The sequence below is a fragment of the Mustela putorius genome, unplaced genomic scaffold, assembly GCF_011764305.1.
Source record: "Mustela putorius furo isolate JIRA1106 unplaced genomic scaffold, ASM1176430v1.1 tig00003845_pilon_pilon_pilon, whole genome shotgun sequence".
Classification (NCBI taxonomy): Eukaryota; Metazoa; Chordata; class Mammalia; order Carnivora; family Mustelidae; genus Mustela; species Mustela putorius.
In genome coordinates, this window is record NW_025421998.1 from 78,606,000 (window position 1) to 78,626,016 (window position 20,017).

Here is a 20,017-nt window from a genome sequence, read left to right on the forward strand (position 1 = left end):
AGTCATCTGGAAGCCAGGAGAAGAGTCTCTCTTAGGACCGTACCATGTCCGCACCTTGATCTCTGACTTCAACTGTCCAAAACTGAAAGAAGATACATACCTACTGTTTAAGTCACCCAGTTGATGGAATTTTGTTACGGCAGCCCAGGCTAAGGCAAATGTAATGGTATTCTCAATATCTGATAGATACTACAAAATTGCTTTTTAAGAAAGTACTTATCAGTTTGCACTGTGACCCATGTGCATGAAACGAATAATTTCCCTGCAACCTCAACAACAGTAGTTTTTATCATGTTTTATCACTTTCAATTTTATACATAAAAAATGTATTTCATTGTCTTAATCTACTAACTTCTCTGTGGTAAAACCATACAATTTTTCTCATTTACACAGGGTCTTTCCATGGGTTATAAAAATCATCACACTTGATAAGAACATTATTTAATTGTGAACTCTACCTACCAAGGGTCCCAACATTTCACCCATAAAATCTGTAAACCAATGGTCCCACATCATTCATTTCCTTACTTACCAGATATCTACCGAGTACTTACCTAGTCCTGGGGATAATACAAGCACAAGAGAAATGTCTCCTGCCCTAACAGAGTTTATAATAGGGAAAGGCATAAATAAGAAGAATCAGACTATAATGTACAGTTCCACTGAAGAAGGGCGAAAGTACAAAGCTGTGAGGTAGTATGGCTTTCCAGGGAAGGAGTCAGTTGGGGAATGGTACTGGAGTTGAGCTGTGCTAGACGAGCAGCAGAGAATCAGGTGGGACCTGAAGCAGAGGCTATGGAAAGTGCGCCAACAGGCTCTCCAGAGAGAGGTTCAAAGATTTCTTTCTTGCTTTTTTTTTTTTTTTAAGATTTCTTTTTCAAAATGCAAATTTCGTCATGTGACTTCTGCTCCGAGTATAGATTGACTGGATATCCCCCAAATCCCTTTTCACTACAAAACGCCTATGGTGTAAATTATAATAAGCATACAGTTAAATGCTGTGCTAAGCTTATAAAAGAGTCAAAAAAATTCTCCCAAGGCCAGGAAAATGAAAATGAACCAGACACTGAAACCAAAGTAGGGATGAATGTGAACACCAAGGCTGCCTTGGGGGAAAATGTAGGAACCAGGGAAAATGTAGGAACCAGCTATATTTAAGAGAATGCCCCACTGGGTCAGCGACCTCACAGACTTCTGAACCTGAGATTCCTACATTCGTGAATGGGCTGTAGGATACGTTAAAGGATGGTCCAGAAAGGGTCAATATTCTCATAATGGGGAGCCAACAAGAAAATCTGTCCGTTCTACAACATCTAAAGAGAGAGTGAAGGAGTCTTTCCTGAGAATATGCACCACATGCCTGGCCTCATTAAACTGGGTACTGCCAGTGCAATCAAGAAATCATGAAGATAAGAAAATAAAGTAGCTCCGGTAGCACCTCCATCACCAAATAAAAGAGCAAATCCTCTTTAAAAGAAAGTATTCTCAAAACAGGCCTTGCAGAATTCTCATAAACTTTAAGTACATGCGCTTACTAAAACAACAACAACAACAAACAAACGCTTAGCTGAGTAAGAAAACAGTGACCACGGCAAAAATGTCAGGGTAAACAAGACAAACACCTAGAGAATTTAGTTATTAAAATTGATCTGAATTTATACAAGGCCTAAGGAAAAAGGCGGGGAGGGAGGGATAAAAACCAAGAATCAGAGATGTTCAGAAATAATCAGATGAGTTTTAAAAAGAACCCAACAGTATTTCCAGAACTAAAATATCAGTAATTGAAATTAGCAATATGTGGTTTGGAAAGTAGGTGTTATAGCTACAAAGAGAATAAAGTAGAGAGAGAGTTGGCAAACTATAGCCCACCACCTGTTTTTACGAATAAAATTTGATTTAGAACACAAGCCACAGTCATTCACTTACATCTTGCTCATGGCTCTTTTTGAACTAAAACACAGAACTGAACAATTGTAGCAGAGACCATATAGCTCACAAAGCCCAAAAGAGTTATCGTGGGGGTGCCTGGGTGGCTCAGTGGGTTAAAGCCTCTGCCTTGGGCTCAGGTCATGATCTCAGGGTCCTGGGATTGAGCCCCACGTTGCTCTCTCTGCTCAGCAGGAAGCCTGGTTCAACCCTCTCTCTGCCTGCCTCTCTGCCTACTTATGATCTCTCTCTGTGTCAAATAATAAATAAAATCTTTCTAAAAAAAGATTTATTGTGTTTACTATCTGGCCCTTTATATAAAAAACTTTGCCAAGTTCGACTAGAAGAGAGAACTGAAAATATAACATAGAATGTACCTGGAGAAATAAGCAGACAGAATTTGTATTACAGACAGTAAGAGAGATACAGAAGATAAAACGCCTAATATATGATATGTGGAATTGTAGAAAAGAGTAGGGTTATAGGAGAAAAAGTATTTAAAGAGATGACAATATTCCAGGATGATGACAAACGTGGATCTTCACATGCACATCCGAGTAAATTCAAAGAAATCCACACTCACTCAATAGCAGGGCACATGGGCCAGAAATCCCCAGGACTCCCAAGCAGAATCCATGAAAAAGAAATGCACATGTAGCTATGTTACAGCGAACCTGCAAAGCACTAAAGCACAAAATAATCTCGAAAGTATCTGGAGAGCAAAGATAAATCCCCCTCAAAAGAATGGCAATCCGACTGTGAACGGCCTTCCCGCTGGTAACACAGGAAGCCACAAGAAAACGGAGCACTACCTTCAAAGTGCTGAGAGAAAGTAACTGTCAATCCACAACCATACGCCTACCAAAATTTTCTTTATAAAATGTGGATGAAACAAGCACAATTCCAAATAAAAATTCACTATCTATAGGGTCTCCATGATAGGAAATCCCCCAGGAATATATTTTAAGGAAAAAGGAAAATAATTTCTAAATCTAAGCAGGTACGGGGCACGCATTTGAAAACAGAAAATAAATAAACAAGGATACAACTAAAATATCAGACAAAATAAGCCTGTGAGCAAGGAAGGGCATGTCTGGAGCGAAGTGTTCCAAGGTCTCTCCACTCTTTAGAAGGATAGGAAATGTGTTGATTCGCATAAAGCTTAAAAATTTAAGAATATGCACAGGAAAATCTTAATGTTGGAAAATGTAAAATATTGAGGGTGGAAATAGAAGATCCTGGATGAAATAAGAAAGCAAGATAAAACAAAAAGCAGGGCACCTGGGTGCCTCAGTGGGTCAAGCCTCTGTCACACAAATACGTATCTTCTTGGGGTGCCTGGGTGGCTCAGTGGGTTAAGCCTCTGCCTTCGGCTCAGGTCATGATCTCAGGGTCCTGGGTTTGAGCCCCGCATAGGGCTCTCTGCTCAGCAGGGAGCCTGCTTCCCTTCCTCTCTGTCTGCCTGCCTCTCTGCCTACTTGTGATCTCTGTCTGTCAAATAAATAAATAAAATCTTTAAAAACAAAAACCAAAAAACAAAAAGCTTACAAACATGAGTCAAAAAAAAGAAAGGCCAAAATTTGAGCACCTTAAAAGAGTTCATCAAGAAGAGAGAATGAAGCTTGAAGAGAAAAGAAGATTCTTGGAAGAAGAAATAATAGCTTTCTCAAAAAAGAAAGCTACGTCGGAGATATACCAGAACCAGTCCTACCTGGCATCAGGCAGCAACCTGAAGAAGGACAAGGACCGTAAGAACTCCAATTTTATGTAAAACAAAGGTTCCAGATCACAGAAGGTCATTACAAGCAAAAGTTATTAAAATGTTAGAAGTATGCTTTGATTTTCTTGCTGTTTTTATTTGCTGTATCAGTTATTCTATATCTGGCAAATGGCTATAGTAATTGCCATTTATGGAAGACACTCTTAAGTATAAGGTTAATGCATAAACCACAGTGTATATCACTTTTATATTCGCTGTTAGAAGTTTTCAAGTTGCTGGTTTGTGAGGAATCTAAATCATTTCTCCTGTTACCCATTTATTGTCACTTACATGCATTGTACCACAAAGTGTCAGTGCCCTTGAAAACACAGAAGTCATTCATTATATGGTTATCTGATTGCATTTATATTTCTAAGATGAACTCCTTTTTTTGTACATAAAAAAGGTAAATTTTGGGAAATGTGTTTTAAAACATATTACCCACCTGAAGCTCTAACCTCTTGATAGTTTTATAGAACTTCTTAATTTTTGATATCATTATCCAGTTGGTAACATGATCCTAAGATTTGTATCAGATTATGTAACATGGCCTTCCATGCTTCAGTGTGCCTTACTATCGTTGATGTTTTGTGATGAAACAAGTTGTGTTTTAAGGTAAAAACATGTAGGTATAAATCCCTTTTCTAGTGATGAGTACCTTTGAACCTGAGGTATTGCCACTCTATTTCATTAGAATGTTTTACATACTTATTGTTTAAAACTCTGTCTTCCAGGGGAAAAATCATAAGGTAGAATCATCTTATTACAAATATTTTTTAAGACCATAATTGTGAGCAACTGAATATTAAAGATATGAAAACTTAGGTAATTCATATATAAGGGGATATTTGGATTCAGTGCCTTTGTAGTATTCTTAGGACAATTTAATGTCTTTTAACTTTTTCTTAACAGTCACTGGTATATAATTTTTCATTTTTTTACTTGAATATCCTAAATAAAATTGACATTTACTCTTGATAAATAAAATATTTATCTACATATTTACTTAAAAAAAAAAAGGCCAAAATAAAATGGTAGAAACGAATTTAATCGTATCAACACAGTGCTAATTGTGAAAGTGTTAAGTGGATTAAAAAACAGAATTTGTCATAATGGAAAACTAAATCAGAATCTAGCTTGTTATTTATAAGGTACACTAAAACACAAGAGTACAGAATGGCCAAAAGTATGAATAAACATATCAGACAAATATCCACCAAAAGAAGGTTACGTTAATAACCATCTCAGTAAACTTGAATGCAAAATGCATTGTTATTTATGAAAAGGGTCATCAAATAATAATAATTTCCATTTACAAAGAAGATTTAACAATTTAAAACTTGAATGTACCTAATAAATAATCTCAAAATATCCAAAGTAAAAATTGGCCTAAGTAGAAGGAAGAAACCACCACGATACCAACAGCTTTCCACTCACCAGTCAGGGAAAATACAAGAGGAGTTTGAAGCATGTTTTAGTACCAGAAAGTAACAGGTGCTTTAAAGTAAAAAAAAAAAAAAGGATGGGGCACATCACAGGGAGTCCGTCTAAAAGAGATCTCAATGTCTCAAGCTGGAACGATTTGAGCAACAAAATAAAGCCGCATCAGATTACAATGCAAAGTACCAAATAACTACAGATGAATCCAGACTGATATAAACAAATGGTTGATTAAATAGAGCACAATTTTCCTTGCAGAAGAATTCCAAATAAAGTATGTAACTGGTCCTCCCTCAGGGAAGTGTCATTTAATTCCACTTGAGTGTGAATGGAACCTAGTAACTTACTTCCAAAAAAATATACAGAAAGCAAAATACTATCTTTACAGTGGAGAAACCTGGCATATATTACCTTGACTAACATGACCAGTGGTGTCCTATGGATATCACGTACTCCCTGACAGGATGAGGGGAGAGAGCATTTCATCTCTTCAATAACCCATCACCTCAGTCTAACCATGAAAATGTCACACAAACCCAAATTGAGGGATGTTTGACAAGATACTTGACCAAAACTCTCCCAAACTAACAAGGTCGTGGAAAAACAAGACTGAGGAATGGCCACAGATCAGAGGAAACTTGACAACTGAATGTAGTATGAATGGCGTCCTGAGTTGGACCTTGGAATAGAAAAAAAGGACATCAATGAAAAAAAATGGGGGTGCCTGGGTGGCTCAGTGGGTTAAGCCTCTGCCTCTAGCTCAGGTCATGATCCCAGGGTCCTGGGATCGAACCCCACATCGTGCTCCCTGTTCAGCGGGAAACCTGCTACTCCCTCTCCCACTCCCCTTGCTTGTGTTCCCTCTCTCACTGTGTCTCTCTCTGTCAAATAAATAAAATCTTAAAAAAAAAAAAAACGGACTGTGAAATCCAGATAAGAACCAGTGGTTAACAGTAACATGCCAATGTTGGCTTCTTAAGTCTTGACAAATAGACCTTGCTAATATAGGATGGTAACATTAGAGGAAACTAATACAGAAATTCCCTGTAGTATCCTCACAAATTTTCTGCAAATCTAAAATTACTCTAAAAAAGTTGATTTAAAAAAAAAATTAATGAAAAGGAGAAGGAGTAGTCTTGTTTAACAAAGCCAGAAGTTATATGATTGAAAAGACTAATAAAGTTTACATACTTCAGGCAAGATGAATTGGGGGGAAAAAGAGAAGTTAAAAATAAACAATATTAGGAAGTGCAAAAAGCTGGTGGAGCAAAAACTACAAAGAGAACAATGTGAAATTAATATCAACGCATTTGAAAACTTAGGTAAAATGCACTATTTCCTGGAAAGCCGAAACCCTACAAAACTTGCTCAAGAGATAAACGGAAAGCTTATACAGTTCTTTAACCACAAAATTAACTAATGCAGTAAGTAAAAATCTTTCCACATATTAGGCTCAAAGCCCTGATGGCTTTAAAGATGAGTTATTGATAAATATTAAAAAAATAAGTCATTTGACACTTATCCAGAGCAAGCTAGAAAACTCTCCCAACTCATTTTATATGGCTATGATAGCCTGGATGGGAGGAGTATGAGAAAGGGAAATAACTGGCCAATTTTGTGTATCAACATGGATCTAAAAACCCTAAACTGACTGGTAACAGTAAGTGGTGTGGATGTGCATAGATGGCTTTTTATAACATTTTTAAAACTTTTATGAACATATAATGTTTTATCAGTCCCAGGGGTACAGGTCTGTGAATCGCCAGGTTTACACACTTCACAGCACTCACTAGATAGCTTTTTATGTAATAGCATTACATACTACCTTCTTAAAAAACTTTAATACATTAGAAAGTCACATGGAGATCCAACTGAAGACTCCAAACTTCTTCACACCTAATTCCAGACTTAGAAGGCTCTAAATGCTTAAGAAAAGCTACACTGAGGGGTGGCTCTTGTTTCTGTTGGTAACCTGATCTGAATTCTAACACACATCGAGAAAACCCTTTGCCTTGCCTCTTTCTCAAGGATGTACCCTCCCATGGTCAATCCAGTGACCTCTTTTATATATTATTTCAGAAAAATCCCGAGTTTTATGCTGCGAATGAATGGCATGCAGGGAAAACAGAGGCAAATGACTAGTGACCTTCAAAAGCAGTCTTCGGGTCGCAGTCTAGTGACTGACCTACCTTGGATGACGGCCTTCTTGACTCCTGTTTTGGGCCATGTCTTTGCCACTGTCCCATTAGGCCCACAGGATCTTCCAGCAACATGAGTTATGCAGCATTGATATAACTATTCATAATGAACAGACGGGAAACTGAGGCTCAGACTGGACCAACTGCTCAAAAATGAAATAGCTCCTAACAGGAGAGCCAGGACAGGAAGACAGATGTTCTGACTCCTGGCTCAGTGCTACCGGCAACACACTCAGTCTCTCCGCCTACCGCTCACTTCCTGCTTTTGTCTGTCTCGTTTTGAAAGGCACAGTTCCTTTACTCCAGTACTAAACTCCCCATCAGTGGGGACAGATGTTATTGCTAGGCAAGCTTCACTGAGGCAGATCTGAGGTTGCTCTATAGGTTCTGACAGAATCCAGAAAGCAGCCTCAGGGTATACTGAAAAGGTACTCAGTAACCACTGCCCCTCCACCTTTGCGCCTGGCAGAGGAAACCTGTTTAACAAGCCCCATGACAGGAAAACCACCCTTGCTCCTAGCAGTTGATCGAGCTGCCCACTGGTCCCAGAAGCGAGTCTCCAGATTCACAACTGATAGAACATTTAACTTATTTTCTCTATGTCCTATATCAAAGACTAGGATTAAGAAGCAAGTGGTAAGGGGGGGGGGAAGGGGGTAAGGAAAATCGTTGATGAGCCTATTGGGTGCAATTCTCTATGATTTTACTCAAAAATGCACCCGGGTCTCTAAAACTAGAGATGGGAAAAGTTGAGGCCCAATTTCTGCAGTGATAAGTAAGAGGAAATGTTATCATCTGTGAAGACAGGGACATCATCCTATCATAGCACGAGGGATCCCGTGAAGGCCACCTACTGCTCTGTGACACAAGCTGGAGTCCAGAGAAAGTAGGGATGACCTTAAGGATGCGCCCCAGTCGTGTCCCAGTCCTGGGCCCGGCCCGCCTTCGCCAGGGTGCTGCATCCACACCAGACAGTCGGCCCAGAGGTGCCAGCCATTCTGTACTGCTGCTTTAGCTCCCTCGCCCCCTGCGACGAGCGAAACCAGATTGTATAACCGCACACATCGACCTAGAACTTTGCCCTGTGGTGCATTGTCTCCGAAAGGCCCTTTTCTGGCTGCTGTGGGTCCCCAGGGGCGCGCTCGCCCAGGGAGTGGCTGTGCTATTCACGGGCGCGTGCGGCCGTCCTCCTGCGGGAATGTGTCTCTGTCTGTCCTTGACTCGCTTTTTGCTTTCTGCCTTTCTTTTCCTCTCTCTTCTCAGTCTTAGCACCAGCCAGACCTTTTCTGTTGAACTCTCTCTTCTTTCGTCGCTGAGACGCTCCGAGAACTATTCAGGGGAGACGCGGCGGCAGGGAGCCCCGGGAGAGCTCGGAGCCTGCAATAGAATGTGCTCCCGGAGACGTCGCCGCCCAGACAGCACCGCTGTCCTTCACTTCAGTCGGTAACAAAAGGCAATCCTTTCTCCTTTTGAATTTTCGACAGAGGTAGCTCAGGTAATGAGCCAAACGGTGCTCTGAATGTGTGTCTCGACAGACATAAAAATGATCCTAAAGAGAGACATGCAGGGACTGTGGAAAAGTCAGACTTGATGCGGACGGTATTTTCAACAAAAGTCTCTGGGAACAGCAGATACCGCAGACCTGGGGAAGAGAAGCTTAGTTCCCGAGGCCAGGTTGCAAATACCCGAACATTATATCAGCAAAAAACTGAAGAGTTCTAATTACGTATGCGCCACAGTCTTTCCACTTGGCATGAGGTGTTACAGCTCTAACATGCTTGCCTTGGCCACCCAGCCACCGGGATGTACATTGTGAGATAAGAAAACCAGGAAAAGTAGGTAGAGCTGTCACTATTGCCCCTTCTACATATGAACCTTGGAGGTTCAGAAAGGTTAAGTGATTTGCCCAGCCTAGGTCACTTTGCAGATTTCAGAGTCAGATTCAAGTAGGGATCTTTTGTCTCTTTTTGATTCTTTTACGGTGACAGCATGACATTTCCGAGTGATATCTGTTAGACTCTGAAGATGACAGGAAACACGTTACCCTTCACTTTATCTTAGATAGCCTCTACTTTAAACTAAGGTTCAAATTTCCCTAAGACCGGCATTTCTCCTTTTTTCCTTAATCTATGTGTCATCTAAATGTTGAATCCCATACTGACTCAAATTTGTTTACCACCACCCAGCGACTCCGAAAAATGTACACATTTTAACCTAGAAAATGGATTTAATGTGTAATATTAGGTATAATACATACCGGAACATATAAACACAGCTGAAATTATACTTTACAGTGTACCATTATAAAGGAAAACAATAGTTTTATAGAATAAAAGTAACTATGGCAACCTATAGATTCAAATCAGGCTGCCTCCGAAGCAGCAGTTTCCAGGTGCCTCAGTAACTTTCCATTAAAATGTGTCTCAAACACACACGTTTTGGGGAAGCATTAGCTGAATTTCCTACTTAATGTTTTCAATTTAATTATCCCTTCCAGTGTTAATGACTAAAATCATCTGATCACACTAAATTCTTAGGGCATGTCTGTTTCACTGCCATCTTTTTAACCTCTTGCATTTCCGAGTCCTGCCTAACGTCGACAGACCTATCTTTTGATATCCACTGGTCAGGGGGAAGTCATCCACTGGTCAGGAGCTAAGAAACTGGTTGAGCAAAAAAAACGCCCAGGTTAGTTGTCGATCAGCCATACCAACTGTCCCCTGTTCTTGCCACTCTCTTACTGCTCCCTACCCCCCAGTAAAGTTTGTGGAGTGGAGATGGCTTACTTTGGGGTAATGGGAAATGGGACTATGATCTACAACTACTCTCTCATTCCCAAGTAAGGCTCAGTTAAAACCCTGAACTGAGGTAAAACCCGAGGTAAAACCCTGAACCTTTCACTGAGTAAAACCTTGAACACATCTTGAGACTAGGATTGGTTTTATTTTACGGTGGGATGAAAAGTGGCAACAATGATGACTTCAATTCAACAAATACATATTGTGGCCAAAACATGCAAGGCAATATGGTCTGTCCTACAGAGCGTAACAGGTGACGAGAACCAGTTTTTGCTTTCAAGATAGGACCTTGTGGGATAGAAGCAGGGGAATGTGTGTGGATTGATTTAGCGTGTAGGTTTACATGAGAAAGTTTATAAGGAAACTACAGATAAAAGGTATTTTGTGTTTGAGATAACAGAAGTCCTCTTCAAGGAGTTTTATATCAGACTACCACACACTTGGAAAAAGAGAAACATTATGTGGAGAATAAATGAGTTGCCTGGGGTAAAGATTATTTGGGGAGGGATACTTGGAGAGAAGTCTGGGCAGATGGGACAAGAACAATGTTGAGAAAGCCCACATACTGTAGCTTGGAACTTATCTTTAATTTCATAATCAAACAAGAACCACTGAAGTTTACTAAAAGGAGTATAAGAGAAGTTAATCTGTAATTCTGAAGCTGATTGCTAGACTGCTGTAGGGAGAAAAAGTAGTAGAGAGATATACAAAGATCCATTAACAAGAAGAAAAAGAAGGCTCGAATTTGGATAGTGCAATGGAAGTGATCAAGTCTAACATGAGGGGTGCTACGAAGGCAGAACACTGGCACGGGCGACAAACTGGGTCTAGGAGATAAAAGGAAAAGATGAACACAGAATGAAGAGGCCACAAATGGACGTGATATCAACATTAACTAATGCAGTTGTTCATTCATCAATCGAATGTTTATTGAACACCTATTCTGTGCCAGGAGTGTTACTTTTTGTCAGGCAGCCTGCTACGAGCTAAAAAAGGTACAGGAGCCAGTTTAGTGAGATGATGGACTTAATTTTTTTTTTTTCTAACATTTATATTTTAGAGAGGGGAGGAGGGGCAAGGGGAGAGGAGAGAGAGAATCCCAAACATATCGTGCACTGAGCCTGATATGGGGCTCAATCCCCAAGACCCTAAGATCATGACCTGAGCCAAAAGCAAGTCAGATGCTTAACCACTGAGCCACCCGGCGCCCCAAGAGGATGGGCTTCATTTTATACCCAGAGGGTTGAAAGTGCCAGACCATTCAAGCTGTCAATTGTTGATAGAGACCTATAGCTTAGGAGAGTAATTGGTTTGGAATTATCTGTATAAAGACAGGTCACCAAAGCTGTGGAAAGGGGCAAGATCACTGGAGTACAATTTTTCTGTGAGGTAGAAAAATCCTCAGAACAGAGCAAGTTCAAGAACACACGTGAGAAAAGAACTATACTGCACTTGCGGTCTGGAGGAAAAAAGTTATTAGCAAAGAGAAGGGCAAAAATAAATAAGAAGGGAGCCAAGATGAGACAGTCCTGCTTCCGGGAAGACGAGCAGCCTCTCAAGTGGCACAAGCCCTCAGAGAGTCTGCAGCATGAGCTTTTCAACAGGAGTAAGGAGGGCGAAGCCGGAGAAGAGGCTACAGGACCAGGTCCTTACTCAATCTATTTCAAGAAGCCTTCTTGGCAATCCAGGAGCCGGAAGCCCAGTGAGAGGAATGGAGAGCGAAATTTGGTTGGGAAGATAAAAGAGAACAATGGAAAGGTAGGCTGGCAGCTTGACAATACTTACGACAATGGGAACTATCAGTTAACTTGTTTGGACTATTCATGTGCAGGGCACTGTTCGAAGCGCTTGATATACATTAATGCATTTGATTCCCATGATGATTCATGGATTCCGAGAGAGATACCACGTTTTATCTTCCTTACAGATAGGGTAGTTCAGACAAGACTGGAGTATGAAGCTTGCCCTACACCTTACACCATGAATTCGCATTCCTTTGAACCCTGGCAATCTGACTTCAGAGTTCCTTGACCACTCTGTTCTGTTGTGAGGCTAGGAAAAGCTTACACAGGGTTGTAGAAAGAAAGGAAATACACAGAGAGAGAGAGAGAGAGAGAGAAGGAATAATGATTGAAACAAATTAAAAGGGGGATGGGAGAAAGGGTACCTCCTTTGTGGGAGGAACCCCAGAAAAGGTTCCCTGGGAACAGGATTAGGCGAAGAGAGGGATTAGAGCATGGAGAGATTTTAAGCTTAGAGGCACATGATTGTGAGGGCCTGCATTAGATGATTTTTTACCTCTTTGGCTCAAAACACTAAAAAGGGACACTTGTTCCTAAAGTACGGATCGGGAGGATCAGCAAGGAGCCTTCTCCCTCTGCCTGCTGCTCCCCTGCTTGTGCTCTCCTTCTCTGTAACCAATTAATAAGTAAAATTAAAAATAAAATAAAGTATAGATTAGGGAAGGGGCTAAGAGAAGATTCCACATAAACCTCCCTGCTCATCTTGCTTGATCAATGAAAGCTTATTCCACAGTGGAAAAGGAAGAATCATTGGGCACACACAAACCCGCTAGCAAGCCTTACCCTGACACACATATGCATAACAATAGAAATACAGAGGACACTTAAGCTGTGCAGCCCCTAGTACTAGGTGGTACCTAAGAACTAAAAGGCAACTTCTAATCTCACAGATATTCTCTCCCTTTCTCTTTCAAGTGGCTTTAACGGCAAAAAGAAACATAAAGTGCACCCAACCTAAATCAACAGCATATTGATGTACATTTTTCCTTTGTGGGTTTTTTCCCCACCTCTTGCAGGAAGTGTTTGCTATTTAAAATCTGTTACTAGGTGATAGTGGCAAAGCACATTTTTCTCTCTTTCCAAGTCAACCCTACCCATTTCACACTGTGTGTTTGCAAGTAAAAATACCTGTTGCCATGCACATGAGAGGCGCAGAATGCAAAACTGTAATGGAGCAGGGTTGGGTCAATGACAGCACCGTTTTCTGAATGTTCCATCAGTTCTGTCAGGTAGCAGAGATGTCTGTGACAGCCTCTCACACCATAACGGGCACAGTACTCATCTAACACAAAGACTTGGCCAGGACTGAACCAACCCTGCAAAAGAAAAAAAAAAAATTTTTTTTTTCCTTTCTGTTCTAGGATTTGCTTTTCTGCAGGCACTCTTTGACATTATAAGGAGAAGCTGAATCCAAGTGTCTTCTGATATATTTTTTTAAATTAGTGGTATGTTTTATGTTATTTTCATAAAGCTAATGTCATCAATTTTGGACCTGATCTGGGACACTCGTAATCGAATACGATTCTCTTCACTGCTGAGGCAAGGCACAAACTACCTGCTTTTCTCCACTGTCATTCAAAATGGGCCAAATTTATTCACGGTATCTAAGTTGTCAGTCCCAGAGAAGAACATTCTGACAAACTTCAATCCCTGAATGAGTCCAATAAAAAGAGAATGGTTAAAGCAGACACTATTATTGAAATTGCCTAGTTGCCAACGACATGTTATAAAGTGAACTAAGACAATTCCAGTTAAGTCTAGTGGTGGTGAACATGCAGTATTTGGGAATTTGCATATTTGGGACACTGTTCTCATTCAGTTTGTCCTTCTAGGACCAATATAAGCAGAGCTAATGCCTTACAATAGCTTTTTTGTTCTCTTGAAATGAGACGAAAAGGGTGCGTGTGTGTTCGTGTGTGCCTGTGAGCCTGCTCGGCTGACACTGGAGGTCAGGGTTAAGCAGAGTTGATTTATAAAATGTTTCGATGAATCAGATGGACTAAAAATAAACAGTTTTGAAAGGAGGCAGGAAAATTATGCAAGGGAAAGAAAAGACTGGTGAGCCACGTAGAAAGGTAAGACAGCAATAACACAAAGAAGAGGAGGGAAAAAGAGCACCTAAGGACCATGGTGATGGGGCAAGCCCTCGGCTGGACAAACAGCACGTCTGTGTCGTATCGGAGGCACCATGCCTGTGAGTTACTATGATCTCCATGTAGTTCAGTGACCTTCAGTGAATGGCTCAGGACACTGAAAATCACTTGTTGAGTCACAATCTACTTCCAGGACCATCCTGTCTCCAAACACTCCCATGACACCATGTTCTAGATACAGTTGAAGACACGGTGTAGGTGAGAGGTGTTTTCAGACCTCTCATGACACGTGGGATGGTTCACCCAACCCACCAACTTCTAATCACTCATCAACTAACTCCACTGAGTGGAATCCACCAGGGAAACCCCCCTACTGGTGTCCCCTCTAGGTGTGCTTCCCCCTGGGAAGATACCACAGGGTTTTGTGATGCTCTTACTCTTCACATAAAGTTGGGGCTGGAGCGGGTTTCGGCCATACAGTGACATGTTGAGTAATAGGTACTTAATAAAGAGTCTATGAATGATTTATCAGGAAAAAAAATTCTTCTAAAAAATGCTTTATCAGGCAGTAAGTTGTGATCACAGCAGTAAGTGGTTGCAGTTCTTCCTGTCTATGCAAACATCTCCAGTGAGCTTAGAGCACATTCTGTCTGAAATCTTAAAGACAATGTAGCTGTACTGTCGGTAGCTGACACATTCAGGAGCCAAGAGACTCTGTGGTGATAGAAACAGGGAAAGTCCGGCTGGATACATTTCAGAGGAATTGTCACCGACAATATAAATCCTTGGAAGGGCCTATATGGATGCTAGGCTTCAGTTTAATGTCCATATTCTGAGCAGTCAAGCATTCCTTCAGAAGGTAAATTATACTTTCTATCCCAAATTTTGTCTGGTTTCAACCAGAGAGAGTAGCAGTTTTCTTGATTTAATTTAATTTTTTAAGGAATCCAAATGATCTTTTGGAGGGCTAAATGAAACCAAAGGTTTCCTCTGTTACATGTAGCCCTGTCGTATCATTTCTCACACTGTTTCCTTACCCGTCACCTGGGTTGTCTCTCTAGGAACAAAAGAGAGAAATGGAGAATAGCAACATTTGGTAAGCAGAATTTAAACCTCCACATGTCTATATAGGTCTTAGTAAATCCTTTCCCAGAGGTTTTTTTTTTTTTTAATCTTCATTAAAGCCTTTATTTTCATTCAGCCTTCTCCAGAGGGACTGATAACCCACAATTCAGTGTCTGTTTGAGTCTCCTCTCCTGTCTATTGAGTGGCACAGCAGTGGTCTTCAAGTGTATAATTTTCAAATTGGGAAGCAATCGATTGGAATCCTTTATCCTTAACTCCCAACTACAGTTATTAAAGGAGTCAGGAATAAAATACCGCTTCATAACAAGTGTTTCTCACTTAAAAAAAAAAAAAAACCAAAAAAAAAACTTTCATTCTAACCTATAGGAGACTGGAGAGACAGAATTGTACTTACCAAGCAAGAATAGGAATCATTCAGTCTGTGATCCAAAGTCTGCCTCTGGAGTATTCGAAAAAGGAAGGCGTGGTCAAGCTTGCAAGGATTAGCAGAAATAAACTCATCCATACCATGTTTCTGAAAACGGTCTGCATCTGTAAATTCAGAAAAGGATGTACAATACATTTATTTTTCTGGCTTAATAATGGGCAAATACAGTTTTTGAACACAAAATGCATGCCTCATGATACCAGACTGTTTTGTATTATAAAAAATACAATGCCAAGAATTCAGCATAGTAACACAAATTGCAATTTTTTGGGAGCCTAATAAATGAGGAAGTTTCTATATTCCCTCTAAGCTACTTCTAATATTCATCAGAGAACTAATCTTATTTTCCAATTTTAAGAAAAAGAGATGCATTTTAGGTATGCATTTACAGAAGGAACCAACTGGAAAAGAACCCAGGTCTTGTCATATAAAAACAGCAAGGATGGGTAGAAGCTTGCTTCTCAAATGGCAAACTAGGGCAGAAATGAACACACAGGCTTCCACTGGACCACTTCCAGTCTTTTTTTTTTTTTTTTTTTGAGTCTTTAATGGGACCAACCTTAATGTAGAAATGGCAATGAATGCTCTCAAGCTTCAAGTTTAAGAGACATGAAAAAGGGAGCATCATGTTTGTGCAAATATGCAGACAAAGCACAAAGTCCCAAATGGCACTTCAATCAAAGGTCCAAATTTATTGTTCTTTACAGATTGCATCTTTCAACGCCTGTAGACCCTGCGGGTTTATCAAAAGGCAAGCTTTTATGATTGCTTTCATTAATGGTATGTTTTGTCAAAGTCTTCAATGCGAGTTATTTACTAAGTAGAGAGAGAAAAAGCCACACACCACCCAAAAGGAGTGCTGGGGTGTTACTACATTAGCTCGGTTAGAAATGAAGCATGCATTGGGCAAGCAATCAGTTATCGGGATAAAAGTGGATTCTCCTGACAATGGTAGAGCTGAGGCTCCATTGTTCCTTAAGATTCATAGATAGATCTCATTCTGGTAATTATAAGAAGTAGAGTCTTAAATGTAAACTGAATGTAGTTCTTAAAACCTATATGGTACAATCCTAAAATTGCAAAGGAAAGGAGACAAAAGTTTATTGATTAAATGCAATTATAGAGTCAGGCTCATAATAAAACTCAGTATTGATCTGTGGACATGATGCTAACATAGTCAGTCACATTTAGATATTTAGCCCAGATCATATTGATCCTATGTCAAGTTCAACTTTCAGCCATATTTGTGGATGGAAGAATTATGTAATTCAAGCTGAAGGGTCTTCAGAATCACATTAAAAAAAAAAAGATCTCACATCAGTGACAGCTATCAAAAGGTGAACATAGCATGTAAGCAACGAATGGGCATTCATTGATGATGGAAGGTATGAGATTATGATCCATGGAGAACCTGGCATATGTATTCCTTTACATTCACTAATTACTTAACTGAACAATTAAATGCATTACATGTGGTAAATTAGTATTAATTAGATGAACACTGAATGTTATTAAACTGCTTTTCCTAAACTGAGAAATGAGACAATTCAACTTCTTTTATATTTCATTCTTATGTCTGACAGTCTTTTGAAAGAAAGTCTTTCAAAGTTACATATATGATAATGTGAAATCATATGAGTAGACAGGAAACTGAAAAATGCAAGGCATTTTGTATTTTAAATAATCTTAAAATCTTCATTTATCCATTTAATTGAGTAAAAAAAAAACTTTTAGTGTCACCTTTATGTAATTACTAGTTTTATAAAACAAGTGCTGAATTTTATTCATTATTTCTTTCACCAGAGAAGGTCATAACAAGAAGTTAAAAATAACACCCATTAATGACTTGTCTGTTGAAAATAGGATATATAAGAAATTCCACAGAAAATCCATAATTCTTTCATTCTACAAAATACATATGTTACAATTCATATAGTACCTGCTATATAATTATCTTTTTACCTTTATCTTTTATAAAGCTTTATAGAAGCAAAATTTTTATTTTAAAGCAATGGCATATAGTCTTTAAATATCTACAAGTTCCTGAAAAAAAAAATCTGTTTCATTTCTATAATTAAATCATATTTTCAAAAATGAATATATTTTATGAAGCATTTTCCTCAAGAAATAGAATTCTAAACTATATTTTGCTAATGTGTCAAGACTTTTGGAATCATACATATGAATGAAAAATTACTTTGCCAATGATTACCTTTAGTGATAAAAAATATTTGTAATAGCAATTTAAGCCATAAAAACAGACTCCATATTGACAGTGATAAAACTTGTAGGTGAACAATAGTCCATTAAAAAAACAAACAAACCCTACAATCTCTCTGGTGCTATAATTCTATGAAAGTGAAATGTATTCTTAGGGAGTATCCCATCTTCAAAAGACAGGCTGTAAAGACCAAGAATCTCTATCTCGTTCTTTTTAGGTCTGATAAGCACAATTTAAAATATTTTATGTAAATATACTTCACCATGAACCACTGGTTCATTAGTTTCCATGAATTTATAAAGAAATAAATTTTGAAAAAGCAACAGTTTCGAGCTACCTGTGTGATAAATCGCTCACTTTAAAATCCTCTCATGAACTCAAGTAAACTAAGAAAACATCTCTTGTTAAAATATTATCTACTTTTTTATTTCTGTGAAATATAATTTTCTCTTGGCATAACATATCTACATCGACTCTTAGAAACCAGAGATATCATCTGGATCAAATGAATTGTGTCTTTAATCAATTATAACCAAATACAAGGCTTGGAGACTTGCTTTAAAACTGGGTGATGCTTGATTACCTTCAATTAATGTTTATTAAAACACAAAATTGTGATGACTAGTTTTAAATGAAAAATCATTCATGGCACTAATCAAATGTTCACTGATAATGACAAATTTCAGTTCAGTTTATCTTCCAAAACGATATAAGAAAATTATCAAAGGAAACCAACAAGATAGGAGCTTGAACAATGCACTGCAAAACTGTCATAAATTGTGATGATTAACCTATGGACTAACTACAGATGTGGGACACGGTAATTGAGGAGACTAGTGCAGGGTTTCTATGGTAACAGCTGGATATATGCTCCAGTGTCTTTAGGGTGGTACTGTCACCAGGTGTGGTAAAAGTGGATGGAATAAAACCCAAATCGAGAAAGATTATTATTTGCTATAGATTTATGGAATTATAGAGGCTTATTCAAATGCAACCTGAAAATTTATATTTTTCATTAGGGTAATAGCTGTTGGAAGTCAGGGGAAACGAATAAGTAGGCTGATGGTACCAATTTAAACAGTTAACACTGACTTGCAAATAGCTAGCCTACAAAACAACGTGAGGACTATTAACAAGCTAGTAGGCCCCGCTGTAGTATGTGCGAGGGGGCTTTTTGGTGGGTACGGACCACATCCAGCCCCTATGTGCTCAAGAATCCAAGCCCCAGGATAGGTTCCAAATGTGAGATGGGGAAAAATTTAACTGAAATGTTTTGTCTTCCTTTGCAACTAATTCTAAGAATGCTGCATTTTTTTCCTTTTTCCTTCCTTTCATTTTTTTTCCTCTCTTGCTCCTGGTGTTGAGAGAAATTAGGGACATAAAACAGGGGAGGAAAAGGAAGTGGGGGAGAGGCAAATGGGATGTTGCAGAAGAGGTGGCCGTTCATAAGCATCCTGAGGCTACTCAGGGGTCCAGGTCCAGGACCCAAGTACCAAAAAGCCTATGAAGAAGGTGCTGTTACCTAAGAGCTCATCCTCTTCTCTGCAAAATCCTGAGCTGAACTAAGCAGCATATGAACCTTCTGAAATACAGTAACTTGGTTTAAAATGGTCCTACGGTTTAAGCTTGCCCGTAGTGGCATTTACTGATACCCCATCTGATTATACTTTCCTTGTAGCTCAAACTCTCATTGAGCTTGAAAATTCACAAGAAGTTAAACATGGCACAGAGAAAGACCTCATGTATTTTTATATCACCGATGTGGCCACTAATAGGAATTCTTATGTTACAAAATTTTCTGTAGATTATCTTGGTTGATATTCTTTGTTTCATGTACACATTTTATGTTGAGCACCAAAGAGAAACATCAATACATACATTAATTAGGAGTTTGTTCACACCTCTGTTATTGATCCAGATAATTTCTTAGCTTGTTTTTGTTAAATTGACTAAAAATGGATGTATGAATGTACACATCTTGCTTTCTGAGGCAAATAACAAATAAGTAGTATTTTCACATGACAATTTTAATCAACACATACAGACGTAGAATTGTAAGCAAAGCAAACCAATATTCAACATTTACTTGAAATTATATACTAAACGTAAAGTAAAACATACCTATGAAGTGTGAAATTTAACTTAGTAGGTTAATCAAGAAAATAAGCTCATAAAATTAAATGTAAAGTCCTATTCCGATTTAAGAATTTTTTAAAAAATTTTTTGACTTAAAAAGAAGGTAACTTTTCTGGTTTATTTTTGACATT

General features: G+C 38.9%; 1 protein-coding gene across 21 annotated transcripts in view; it reads right to left on the reverse strand.

Annotated features, from left to right (window-relative positions):
* The window catches only part of CADPS2 (calcium dependent secretion activator 2), a 525,179-nt gene that overhangs the window by 135,471 nt on the left and 369,691 nt on the right, over positions 1-20,017 (reverse strand). For all 21 annotated transcript variants that reach the window (XM_013050847.2, XM_045062940.1, XM_045062933.1 and 18 more), the window contains 2 exons: positions 15,497-15,633; positions 13,052-13,239 (listed from right to left, as the gene is read on the reverse strand). In XM_013050847.2, coding sequence (XP_012906301.2) covers positions 13,052-13,239; positions 15,497-15,633 — 325 coding nt within the window. The remainder of the gene's footprint in view (positions 1-13,051; positions 13,240-15,496; positions 15,634-20,017) is intronic.